Below are 15151 nucleotides of genomic sequence, written 5' to 3'. Positions count from 1 at the left end.
GGGTCCTGATACACTGTGAGACCCCACACACCCCTGGCACGGTCCTGACACACTGTGAGACCCCACAAACCACTGACAGGGTCCTGACACACTGTGAGACCACACACACCCCTGACAGCGACCTGACACACTGTGAGACGCCACAGACAACTGACAGGGTCCTGACACGCTGTGAGACGCCACGCACCCCTGACAAAGCCCTGACACATTGTCAGACCCCACACACCTCTGACGGGGACCTGACACACAGCGAGACCCTGCACACCCCTGACAGGGACCTGACACAGTGTGAGACCCCACACACCCCTGACAGGGACCTGACACAGTGTGAGACCCAAACAAACCCTTGACAGGTACCTGACACACTGTGAGACCCCACACATCCCCTGACAGGGTCCTGACACACATTGCAATCCCACACACCTGTAACAGGACACTGACACACTGTGATACCCCACATACCCCTAACAGGACCCTGACACACTGTGAGACGCCACACACCCCTAACAGGACCCTGACACAGTGTGAGACCCAAACAAACCCTTGACAGGTACCTGACACAGTGTGAGACGCCGCACAGCCCTGACAGGGTCGGGACACGCTGTGAGACCGTACACACCCTGGATAGGGTCCTGACACACTGTGAGACCCGACACACCCCAAAAGGGTCCTGACACACTGTGAGACCCCACACACTCTGGATAGGTTCCTGACACACTGTGAGACCCCAAACAACCCAGGCAGGGTCCTGACACACTGTGAGACCCCACACACCCCTGACAGGTTTATGACACAGTGTGAGACTCCACACACACCAGACAGGGTCCTGACACACTGTAAGACCCCACACACCCCTGACAGGGACGTGACGTATTCTGAGACGCCACACACTCCTGACAGCGTCCTGGCACACATTGCGATCCCACACACATCTCAGAGTGTTCTGACACACAGTGAGACCCCACACACCCACGACCAGATCCTGACACACTGTGAAACCCCACAAACCACTCACGGTGTCCTGACATGCATTAAGATCCCACACACACCTGAGAGGGTCCAGACACACCATGAAACCTAACACACCCCTGACAGCGACCTGACCCACTGTGGACGCCACGCACACCTGACAGGGTCCTGACACACATTGCGATCCCACACACGCCTGGCAGAGTCCTGACACAAATTGCGATCCCACACAACCCTAGCAGGGTCCTGACGCACTCTGAGACCCCACACACCCTGGATAGGGTCCTGACACACTACGAGACCGCACACACACCTGACAGGGTCCTGACACACATTGCGATCCCACACACGCCTGGCAGGGTCCTGACACAAATTGCGATCCCACACAACCCTAGCAGGGTCCTGACGCACTGTGAGACCCCACACACCCTGGATAGGGTCCTGACACACTACGAGACCGCACACACACCTGACAGGGTCCTGACACATATTGCAATCCCACATACCCCTGGCAGGGTCCTGACGCACTGTGAGACCCCACACACTCTGGATAGGTTCCTGACACACTGTGAGACCCCAAACAACCCAGGCAGGGTTCTGACACACTGTGAGACCCCACAGGCCCCTAACAGGGACCTGTCACACTGTGAGACCCCACAAACCACTGACAGGGTCCTGACACACTGTGAGGCCCCACACACCCCTGATAGGATCGTGACACACCACACGACACCACACACACATGAAAGGGTTCTGACACACTGTGAGACCCCACACACCCCTGGAATGGTCCTGACACACTGTGAGACTGCACACACCCCTGACAGGGCCCTGACACACTGTCAGACCCCACACACCTCTGACGGTGACCTGACACACTGTGAGACCCTACACACCCCTGACAGGGTGCTGACACACAGCGAGACCCTACACACCCCTGACAGGGCCCTGACACACTGTGAGACCCCACACACCCCTGACAGGGTCCGGACACACTGTGGGATCCCGCACACTCCTGACATGGTCCTGACACACTGTGAGACCCCAAAGGCCCCAAAAGGCTCCTGACACATTGTGAAACGGCACACACGCCTGACAGGGTTCAGAAACACTGTGGGACCCCACTCACCCCTGAGGGGTCCTGACACACTGTGAGACCCTACACTCCCCTGATAGGATCGTGACGCACCACACGACACCACACACACATGAAAGGGTTCTGACACACTGTGAGACCCCACACATCCCTGGAACGGTCCTGACACACTGAGACTGCACACACCCCTGACAGGGCCCTGACACACTGTCAGACCCTACACACCCCTGACAGGGTGCTGACACACAGCGAGACCCTACATACCCCTGACAGGGTCCGCACAAACTGTGGGATCCCACACACTCCTGACATGGTCCTGACACACTGTGAGACCCCACAGGCCCCAAATGGGTCCTTCACATTGTGAGACGGCACACACGCCTGACAGGGTTCAGAAACACTGTGGGACCCCACTCACCCCTGAGGGGTCCTGACACACTGTGAGACCCTACACTCCCCTGACAGGGCCCTGACGCATTGTCAGACCCCACACACCTCTGACGAGGACCTGACACACTGTGAGACCCTACACACCCCTGACAGGGTGCTGACACACTCTGAGACCCTACACACCGCTGACATGGTCCTGACACACTGTGAGACCCCACAGACCCCAAATGTGTTCTGACACATTGTGAGATGGCACACATGCCTGACAGGGTTCAGAGACACTGTGGGACCCCACACACCCCTGACAGCGACCTGACCCACGGTGGACGCCACACACACACACACCTGACAGGGTCCTGATACACATTGCGATCCCACACAACCCTGGCAGGGTCCTGACACACTGTGAGACCTCAAACAACCCTGACAGCGTCCTGACACACTGTGAGACGCTACACACAACTGACAGGGTCCTGACACACATTGAGATCCCACACACACTTAGGAGTCTCCTGACACACTGTGAGACCGCCCCCCCACCCCCGACAGGGTCCTCACACACTGTGAGACCCCACACACACCTGGCAGGGTCCAGACACAGTGTGAGACCCCACACACTATTGACAGTGTCCTGTCACACTGTGGACCCCGCAGACACCTGACAGGGACCTGACGCACTGTGAGACTCCACACACACCAGACAGGGTCCTGACACACTGTGAGACCCCACATACCCTAGATAGGTTCCTGACAGACTGTGAGAATAGACACACCCCTGAGAGGGTTCTGACACACTGTAAGACCCCACACACCCCTGACAGGGACGTGACGTATTCTGAGACGCCACACACTCCTGACAGCGTCCTGGCACACATTGCGATCCCACACACATCTCAGAGTGTTCTGACACACAGTGAGACCCCACACACCCACGACCAGATCCTGACACACTGTGAAACCCCACAAACCACTCACGGTGTCCTGACATGCATTAAGATCCCACACACACCTGAGAGGGTCCAGACACACCATGAAACCTAACACACCCCTGACAGCGACCTGACCCACTGTGGACGCCACGCACACCTGACAGGGTCCTGACACACATTGCGATCCCACACACGCCTGGCAGGGTCCTGACACAAATTGCGATCCCACACAACCCTAGCAGGGTCCTGACGCACTGTGAGACCCCACACACCCTGGATAGGGTCCTGACACACTACGAGACCGCACACACACCTGACAGGGTCCTGACACATATTGCAATCCCACATACCCCTGGCAGGGTCCTGACGCACTGTGAGACCCCACACACTCTGGATAGGTTCCTGACACACTGTGAGACCCCAAACAACCCAGGCAGGGTTCTGACACACTGTGAGACCCCACAGGCCCCTAACAGGGACCTGTCACACTGTGAGACCCCACAAACCACTGACAGGGTCCTGACACACTGTGAGGCCCCACACACCCCTGATAGGATCGTGACACACCACACGACACCACACACACATGAAAGGGTTCTGACACACTGTGAGACCCCACACACCCCTGGAATGGTCCTGACACACTGTGAGACTGCACACACCCCTGACAGGGCCCTGACACACTGTCAGACCCCACACACCTCTGACGGTGACCTGACACACTGTGAGACCCTACACACCCCTGACAGGGTGCTGACACACAGCGAGACCCTACACACCCCTGACAGGGCCCTGACACACTGTGAGACCCCACACACCCCTGACAGGGTCCGGACACACTGTGGGATCCCGCACACTCCTGACATGGTCCTGACACACTGTGAGACCCCAAAGGCCCCAAAAGGCTCCTGACACATTGTGAAACGGCACACACGCCTGACAGGGTTCAGAAACACTGTGGGACCCCACTCACCCCTGAGGGGTCCTGACACACTGTGAGACCCTACACTCCCCTGATAGGATCGTGACGCACCACACGACACCACACACACATGAAAGGGTCCTGACACACTGTGAGACCCCACACATCCCTGGAACGGTCCTGACACACTGAGACTGCACACACCCCTGACAGGGCCCTGACACACTGTCAGACCCTACACACCCCTGACAGGGTGCTGACACACAGCGAGACCCTACATACCCCTGACAGGGTCCGCACAAACTGTGGGATCCCACACACTCCTGACATGGTCCTGACACACTGTGAGACCCCACAGGCCCCAAATGGGTCCTGACACATTGTGAAACGGCACACACGCCTGACAGGGTTCAGAAACACTGTGGGACCCCACTCACCCCTGAGGGGTCCTGACACACTGTGAGACCCCACACATCCCTGGAACGGTCCTGACACACTGAGACTGCACACACCCCTGACAGGGCCCTGACACACTGTCAGACCCTACACACCCCTGACAGGGTGCTGACACACAGCGAGACCCTACATACCCCTGACAGGGTCCGCACAAACTGTGGGATCCCACACACTCCTGACATGGTCCTGACACACTGTGAGACCCCACAGGCCCCAAATGGGTCCTGACACATTGTGAGACGGCACACACGCCTGACAGGGTTCAGAAACACTGTGGGACCCCACTCACCCCTGAGGGGTCCTGACACACTGTGAGACCCTACACTCCCCTGACAGGGCCCTGACGCATTGTCAGACACCACCACCTCTGACGAGGACCTGACACACTGTGAGACCCTACACACCCCTGACAGGGCCCTGACGCATTGTCAGACCCCACACACCTCTGACGAGGACCTGACACACTGTGAGACCCCACACACCCCTGACAGGGTGCTGACACACAGCGAGACCCTACACACCGCTGACATGGTCCTGACACACTGTGAGACCCCACAGACCCCAAATGTGTTCTGACACATTGTGAGATGGCACACATGCCTGACAGGGTTCAGAGACACTGTGGGACCCCACACACCCCTGACAGCGACCTGACCCACTGTGGACGCCACACACACCTGACAGGGTCCTGATACACATTGCGATCCCACACAACCCTGGCAGGGTCCTGACACACTGTGAGACCTCAAACAACCCTGACAGCGTCCTGACACACTGTGAGACGCTACACACAACTGACAGGGTCCTGACACACATTGAGATCCCACACACACTTAGGAGTCTCCTGACACACTGTGAGACCGCCCCCCCACCCCCGACAGGGTCCTCACACACTGTGAGACCCCACACACACCTGGCAGGGTCCAGACACAGTGTGAGACCCCACACACTATTGACAGTGTCCTGTCACACTGTGGACCCCGCAGACACCTGACAGGGACCTGACGCACTGTGAGACTCCACACACACCAGACAGGGTCCTGACACACTGTGAGACCCCACATACCCTAGATAGGTTCCTGACAGACTGTGAGAATAGACACACCCCTGAGAGGGTTCTGACACACTGTGAGACCCCACAGGCCCCAAAAGGGTCCTGACACATTGTGAGACAGCACACATGCCTGACAGGGTTGAGAAACACTGTGGGACCCCACACACCCCAGAGGGGTCCTGACACATTGTGGACGCCACACACACCTGACAGGGTCCTGACGCACTGTGAGACGCCACACATCCCTGACAGGGACATGACGCACTGTGAGACCCCACACATTCCTGGCACGGTCCTGACACACTGTGAGACCACACACACAACTGACAGACAGGTTCCTGACACACTGTGAGACCACACACACCCCTGACGGGGACCTGACACACTATGAGACCCTACACACCCCTGACAGGGTCCGGACACACTGTGAGACCCCACACACTCCTGTAATGGTCCTGACAAACTGTGAGACCCCACATACCCCGGACAGGGTCCTATAGAAAATAGACAAGAGACATTAGGTGTAGGAGTAGGCCATTCGACCCTTCGAGCCTGAACCACCATTCACTGTGATCATGGCTGATCATCCACAATCAGAATCCAGTTCCTGCCTTATCACGTAACCTTTGATTCCACTATCTTTAAGAGCTCTATCCATCTCTTTCTTGAAAGCATCCAGAGACTTTGCCTCCACAGCCTTCCAGTGCAGAGCGTTCAATATATCCGCCACTCTCTGGGTGAAAAAGTTTTTCCTCAACTCCGTTCTAAATGGCCTATCCCTTATTCTTAAACTGTGGCCTCTGGTTCTGGACTCACCCATCAGCAGGAACATGTTTCCTGCCTCCAGCATGTCCAATCCCTTAATAATCTTATATGTTTCAATAAGATCCCCTCTCAGGCTTCTAAATTCCAGAGTATACAGGCCCAGTCGCTCCAATCTTTCGACATATGACAGTCCCGCCATCCCGGGAATTAACCTTGTGAACCTACGCTGCACTCCCTCAATAGCAAGAATGTCCTTCCTCAAATTTGGAGACCAAAACTGCACACAGTACTCCAGGTGTGGTCTCACCAGGGCCCTGTACAACTGCAGAAGGACTTCTTTGCTCTAATACTCAATTCCCCTTGTTATGAAGGCCAGCATGCCATTAGCTTGCTTCGCTGCCTGCTGTACTTGCATGCTTACTTTCACACTGATGACACTCTGTGAGACCCCACACACCCCTTACAGGACCCTGATACACTGTGAGACCCCACACACCCCTGACAGGACCCTGACACACTGTGAGACCCCACACACCCCTGACAGGGACCTGACACACTGTGAGACCCCACACACCCCTGACAGGGTCCTAACACACTGTGAGACCCCACACACCCCTGACAGGGTCCTGACACACTGTGAGACCCCACACACCCCTGACAGGGTCCTAACACACTATGAGACCCCACACACCACTGACAGGATCGTGACACACTGTGAGACCGCACACACCACTGACAGGACCCTGACACACGGTGAGACCCCACACACCCCTGACAGGGACCTGACACACTGTGAGACCCCACACACCCCTAAGAGGATCCTGACACACGGTGAGACCGCACACACCCCTGACAGAGTCCTGACACAGTGTGAGACCCCACACACCCCTGACAGGGACCTGACACAGTGTGAGACCCCACACACCCCTAAGAGGATCCTGACACACGGTGAGACCCCACACACCCCTAAGAGGGTCCTGACACACTGTGAGACCCCACACACCCCTGACATAGTCCTGACATACTGTGAGACCCCACACACCCCTGACAGGGACCTGACACATTGTGAGACGCCGCACACACCTGACAGAGTCGGGACACACTGTGAGACCCCACACACCCTGGATAGGGTCCTGACACACTGTGAGACCGCACACACCCCTCACAGGTTCCTGACACACTGTGAGACCCCACACACCCGACAGGGACCTGACACACTGTGAGACACCACACACCCCTGGCAGCGACCTGACGCACTATGAAACGCCACACACCCCTGACAGGGTCCAGACACACATTGCGATCCCACATACATCTGAGAGGGTTCTGACACACTGTGAGACACCCCGCAACAGCGTCCTGACCCACTGTGAGACCACCCACACCCACAACCAGATCCTGACACACTGTGAAACCCCACGAACCACGCACAGTATCCAGACACACAGTGAAACCCCACACAACCCTGCCAGGGGCCTGTCACAGTGTGAGACCCCACACACCACTGACAGGGCCCTGACACCCTGTGAGACCCCACACACTCCTGGCAGGGACCTGGCAAACTATGAGACACCACACACCCCTGACAAATTCCTGACACACTACGAGACCCCACACACCCCTGACAGCAACCTGACACATTGTGAGATGCCACACACACGTGAGAGGGTCCTGACACAGATTGAGATCCCACACACATCTGAGAGGCTCCTGACACACTGTGAGACCCCACACACCCCTGACAGTTATCTGACACACTGTGAGACCCCACACACCCCTGACAGGGTCCTGACAAACTGTGAGACCCCACACACCCCTGACAGGGTCCTGACACACTGTGATACCTCACACACACCCGAGAGGGTGATGACGCACTGTGAGACCCCACACACTCCCGACAGGGTCCTGACACACTGTGAGACCCCAGACACTATTGACACAGTCCAGACACACTGTGAGACCCCACACACACCTGACAGGGTGCTGACACACAGTGCGATCCCACACACATCTGAGAGGGTTCTGGCACACTGTGAGACCCCACACACCACTCAGAGTGTTCTGACACACTGTGAAACACCACACAACCCTGGCAGGGTCCTGACACACTGAGACCCCACACACCTCTGACAAGGACCTGACACACTGTGAGACACTGCACACACCCCTGGCAGGGTCCTGACACACTACGAGACCCCACACACCCCTGACAGCAACCTGACACATTGTGAGATGCCACACTCACGTGAGAGGGTCCTGACACAGATTGAGATCCCACACACATCTGAGAGGCTCCTGACACACTGTGAGACCACCCCTGACAGTTATCTGACACACTGTGAGACCCCACACACCCCTGACAGGGTCCTGACACACTGTGAGACCCCACACACCCCTGACAGGGTCCTGACAAACTGTGAGACCCCAGACACTATTGACACAGTCCAGACACACTGTGAGACCCCACACACACCTGACAGGGTGCTGACACACAGTGCGATCCCACGCACATCTGAGAGGGTTCTGGCACACTGTGAGACCCCACAAACCACTCACAGTGTTCTGACACACTGTGAAACACCACACAACCCTGGCAGGGTCCTGACACACTGTGAGACCCCACACACCTCTGACAAGGACCTGACACACTGTGAGACCCCACACACCCCTGGCAGGGTCCTGACACACTGTGCGACCCCACACACCCCTGACAGGATCCTGACACACTGTGAGACCCCACACACCCCTGGCAGGGTCCTGACACACTGTGAGACCCCACACACCCCTGACAGGATCCTGACACACTGTGAGACTGCACACACCCCTGACAGGCTCAGGAAATGCTGTGAGATGCCACACACGCCTGAGAGGGCCCTGACACACTGTGAGACCTCACACAACCCGACAGGGCCCTGACACACTGTGAGACCTCACACAACCCGACAGGGTCCTGACACAGTGTGAGACCCCACACACTCTGACAGGGACCTGACACATTGTGAGACGCCACACACCCCTGACAGGGTCCTGACACACATTGATATCCCACACACTATTCACACGGTCCTGACACTCTGTGAGACCCCACACACACCTGAAAAGGTCCTGACACACTGTGAGACCCCACACACCCCTGGCAGGGTCCTGACACACTGTGAGACCCCACACACCCCTGACAGGGTCCTGACATACTGTGAAACCCCACACACCCCTGGCACTGTCCAGTCAAACTGTAAGACCCCACACCCCCATGACAGCGTCCTGTCACACTGTGAGACTGCACACACCCCTGAAAGGCTCAGGAAATGCTGTGAGATGCCACACACGCCTGAGAGGGCCCTGACACACTGTGAGACCTCACACAACCCGACAGGGCCCTGACACACTGTGAGACCTCACACAACCCGACAGGGTCCTGACACAGTGTGAGACCTCACACAACCCGACAGGGTCCTGACACAGTGTGAGACCCCACACACTCTGACAGGGACCTGACACATTGTGAGACGCCACACACCCCTGACAGGGTCCTGACACACATTGATATCCCACACACTATTCACACGGTCCTGACACTCTGTGAGACCCCACACACACCTGAAAAGGTCCTGACACACTGTCACACCCCACACACCACTGACAGGGACCTGACACACTTTAAGACCACACACACAACTGACAGACAGGGTCCTGACACAGTGTGAGACCCCACACACCCCTAACAGGGTCCTAACACTCTGTGAGACCCCACACACTATTGACACGTTCCTGACACACTGTGAGACCACACACACCTCTGACAGGGACCTGACGCACTGTGAGACTCCACACTCACCTCTCAGGGTCCTGACAGACTGTGAGACCACACACACCCTGGATAGCGTCCTGACAGACTGTGAGATGCCACACACCCCTGACAGGGTCCTGACACACATTGCGATCCCACACACATCTGAGAGGGTTCTGACACAGTATGAGACCCCACAAACCACTCACAGTGTCCTGACACACTGTGAAACCCCACATAACCCTGACAGGGTCCTGGAACACTGTGAGTCCTAACACACCCCCGAGAGGGTGATGACACACTGTGAGACCCCAGACACCCCTAACAAGATCCTGATGCACTGTGAGACGCCACACGCATGACAGGGTCCGGACACACATTGAGATCCCACACACATCTGAGACAGTCATGATACACTGTGAGACCGCCCCACCCTCCCCGACAGTGTCCAGGCAAACTGTGAGACCTCACACATCCCTGGCAGGGTCCAGACACACTGTGAGACCTCACACAACCTAGGTAGGGTCCTGACACACTGTAAGACCGCATACACCCCTGAGAGGGTCCTGACACACGGTGCGATCCCACACACCCCTGACAGGGTTCAGAAGCACTGTGAGACCCCACACACCCCAAAAGGATCCTGACACACTGTGAGATTCCCCCCCACCCCCAGAAAAGGTTCCCAACACACTGTGAGACCCCCAAACAAATCACTGGGTCCTGACACACAGTGAAACCCCACAAACCCGTGACAGCGTCCTGACAGACTGTGAGAACCCACACACCCCTGGTATGGTTCAAACACGCTGTGAGACCCCACACACAACTGACAGACAGTGTCCTGTTACACTGTGAGACCCCACACACTCCTGACAGGGACCTGACACACTGTGAGACCCCACACACACCTGAAAGGGCTCCTGACGCACTGTGAGACCCGACACACCCCAAAATGGTCCTGACACACTGTGAGATCCAACACACCCCTGACAGTGACCTGACGCACTGTGAGACGCCACACAGCCCTGACAGGGTCCTGACACACATTGCGATCCCATACACACCTGAGAGGGTTCTGACTCACTGTTAGATCCCCCACAACAGCATCCTGACACACTGTGAGACCCCCCACAACCACCACAAGATCCTGACACACTGTGAAACCGCACAAACCACTCACAGTGCCCTGACACACAGTGAAACCCCACACACCCCTGACAGGGACCTGACACACTGTGAGACCCCACACACCCGTGACAGGGTTCAGAAACACTGTGAGACCCCACACACCCCAGAGGGGTCCTGACACACTGTGAGACCACACACCCCTGACAAGGGCCTGACACACTGCGAGACCCCACACAACCCTGGCAGGGTCCTGACACACTGTGAGACCCCACACACCCCTGACAGGGTCCTGACACACTGTGAGACCCCACACACCCCTGACAGGGACCTGACACACTGTGAGACCCCACACAACCCTGGCAGGGTCCTGACACACTCTGAGACCCCCCACCCCCGGAAAAGGGTCCTGACACACTGTGAAACCCCGCAAACCAGTAACAGGGTCCTGACACACTGCAAAACCCCAGAAACCCGTGACAGTGTCCTGACACACTGTGAGACCGCACACACCCCTGATAGTGTCCCGACGCACGGTGAAACACTGACACATTGTGGGTCCTGACACACTATGATCCCTCAAACAACCCTGAGAGGGTCCTGACACACTCTGAGACCCCACACACCCCTGACAGGCTCTTGATACACTGTGCAACCCCACACACCCCTAACAGTGTCCTGACACACTGTAAGACCCCACACACCCCTGAGAGGGACCTGACACACTGTGAGACCCCACACACCCCTGAGAGGGACCTGACACACTGTGAGACCCCACACACCCCTGACAGTGTCCTGACACACTGTGAGACCCCACACACCCCTGAGAGGGACCTGACACACTGTGAGACCCCACAGGCCCCAAAAGGTTCCTGACACACTGTGAGACCCCAATTAATGCAATAGCTTTGAGCTAACTCTTGTGTATTTAAATACCGAGTTCTGAGTTGAGGCATCTAACAGTTTGTTCACTGTCTGTTCCCATGGAAGATGTTCAGCAGAAACACAAGGAGACTCTGCGGACACAAACTGAAACCCTGAGAGTGAACACGATCCTGATGAGGGAGAAGGTGAAGGTTTTCCAGCTGGTTGATCGATACGCTGAGCTCACGGTCATTTCTACTGTTCGAGATCGGAGACTGGTGGAACATGAGCTGCTGGCAAGAGGCAGAGACCACGAGGAGTGGAGAGAGGAACATCTCCGCGGGGAGCTGGAAAAAATCCGCACTGATCAGTTGTTCCAGAGCAGCTTTTCCCGGAGTAAATCCAAATCTGGGAGTTCGGCAGCAGTGGCCGGAGTCCCGGGGATCGGGAAAACAACAATGGTACAAAAGATTGTTTATGACTGGGTCACAGGGAAAATATTCCAACAATTCCAGTTTGTCTTCAGTTTCAAATTCCGGGATTTAAACTCCATTAACTGGAGAATAAACCTGAAGGAACTGATTCTGGATCAGTATCCTTACTTTGGGAATATCCTGAGAGAGGTCTGGAAGAACCCAGAGGGATTGCTGTTTATATTTGATGGTTTGGATGAATTCAATGACAAAATTGATTTTGCTGACAGTCAGAGAAACACAGAACCTCGGTCCACATGCACAGATCCTGAATTCAAGTGCAAGGTGTCTGACATTGTGTACAGTTTAATCCAGGGCAAGCTGCTCCCAGGGTGTTCAGTGCTGGTGACCACCCGTCCCACTGCGTTACATTTACTGGAAAAGGCGAAGATCAGTATCTGGGCTGAAATCCTGGGATTTGTTGGTGAGGAACGGAAGGAATATTTCATCAGGCATTTTGAAGATCAGACAGTGGCAGCAGCTGTTTTCAAACACGTGAAGGAGAACGAGATCCTGTACACCATGAGCTACAACCCCTCCTACTGCTGGATCCTCGCTCTGGCACTGGGCCCCTTCTTCACACAAAGAGTCAGGGACCCGCAGCGAGTTCCCAAGACCATCACCCAACTGTATTCCTACTATATTTACAACATCCTGAAAAACCACGGCCGTGAGATTAAGAACCCCCGTGATGTGTTACTCAGGGTTGGTCAGATGGCCTTCAGAGGGGTGTCCGCGAAGAAGATTGTGTTCACAGATGGAGATTTGATCAACTACAATCTGCAGCCTTCCCAGTTCCTGTCCGGGTTCCTGATGGAGCTTTTGGAGAGAGAGGATTCTGGCCGGTGCGTGGTGTACACATTCCCACACCTCACCATCCAAGAGTTTGTAGCTGCAGTCGCACAATTCCTGAATCCACATCCCGGGAATATTGTGAAATTCCTCACTGAAGCCCACAACAAGAAAGATGGGCGATTTGAGATATTTCTCCGTTTCGTTGCTGGTCTCTCCAACCCAATGACAGCTCGGGGCCTGGAGGAGTTTCTGGGTCCATTTCCTCATCAAACAACCTGCCGGGTGATTGACTGGGTGAAGGAGGAGGTTAAACGTCAGAGTGGAAACACGAAGAGTGAATCTGGTAAAAGGAGCCTCCTGAACACATTGCACTACCTGTTTGAGTCTCAGAATCGTGGACTGGCTCAGGCCGCACTGGGATCTGAGGAAACACTTTCATTCACTGAAATGACACTGACCCCGATTGACTGCGCGGTCCTGTCTCATGTCATTGGACTCTGTGATACAATAAAACACCTCAACCTGGAGCGCTGCCACATTCAGTGTGAAGGAATCCAGCGGCTGGGACCCGGGCTGCACAAGTGCCGGGAGTTGAGGTAACTTGATTTATCTCTCACTCTGAACTGTGAAACTGTCCAGGTGTGTTGTTTCAATGTAAAGGGATTTGGGTAAAACTGTGATAAATACTATTGTGAAGAATTGTAACAAATGCCATCACCCTTCGTCCTGTGGGATCTCTGTTCCCCATCCCCGTTCCACCTTCATCCCTGCCCCTCCCGACCCTCTCACATCAGGAACACGTTTCTAACCATCGGGGAATGAGACAGACTATGTGGAGTTTGCAGGGTCACACCGACAGACTAAATTACTGACATTCGGTGAATATCCTGGAGCTGGACAGTGAGGGACATTGACAGTGATGGGAACTCCGATCAGTGATTTACTGAAGGGTTTAATGTTTCCTGAAATATCCGAGTGAGAGAAATTACCCACAGTTTGAATCACTTTGTTCATCAATTTGTCTGTTTGTGTTTAAGACTCGGGCGGAATGACCTGGGAGATTCAGGAGTGAAACTGGTGTCTGCGGCTCTGAGGAACCCGGAGTGTAAAATACAGAACTGGTGTAAGTACCAGACTGTGGGAGATTGTGTTTTACAGTCGCTGGGTGTCTGACACTGAACATTAATGTGATCAGTAATTGTGTTGCTGATAAACACTGGGGATTTGTACCGTCTCCAGTCTCTCTGTGTCCTTCACCCTCACTCTCTCTCATCTCCAGGCTGGACAATGTCGGTCTCACAGATTCTGGTGCCGAGGATCTCGTCTCTGCTCTCAGTACAAACCCATCACTGACGGTGCTGGACCTGGGATTAAACTCGCTGACAGACCGATCTGTCCCCGGTCTCCGCGCCTCATACTGACCCTCCCCGAGTCTGGAGCAGATCCGGTGAGTGTTTGTGTTAATGTTCAATGTGATAAAATATCAGCGGATCCGCGGGTTTTCTGGTGATATTTGTCTGTGA

The 15151-nt window shown here is 55.4% G+C and overlaps 1 protein-coding gene across 1 annotated transcript in view; it reads left to right on the top strand.

Annotated features, from left to right (window-relative positions):
- Nucleotides 1–15049, top strand: part of LOC140208391 (NACHT, LRR and PYD domains-containing protein 3-like) — a 95314-nt gene extending 80265 nt beyond the window's left edge. Inside the window, exons 6-8 of the mRNA XM_072277053.1 lie at nt 12487–14224; nt 14666–14755; nt 14908–15049. Of these exons, the coding sequence (XP_072133154.1) occupies nt 12487–14224; nt 14666–14755; nt 14908–15049 (1970 nt within the window). The remainder of the gene's footprint in view (nt 1–12486; nt 14225–14665; nt 14756–14907) is intronic.
- The last annotated feature ends 102 nt before the right edge of the window (nt 15050–15151 follow it).

The sequence above is a fragment of the Mobula birostris genome, chromosome 13 (assembly GCF_030028105.1).
Source record: "Mobula birostris isolate sMobBir1 chromosome 13, sMobBir1.hap1, whole genome shotgun sequence".
In the NCBI taxonomy this organism is placed as follows: domain Eukaryota; kingdom Metazoa; phylum Chordata; class Chondrichthyes; order Myliobatiformes; family Myliobatidae; genus Mobula; species Mobula birostris.
This window is presented reverse-complemented; position numbering and strand designations above follow the sequence as displayed.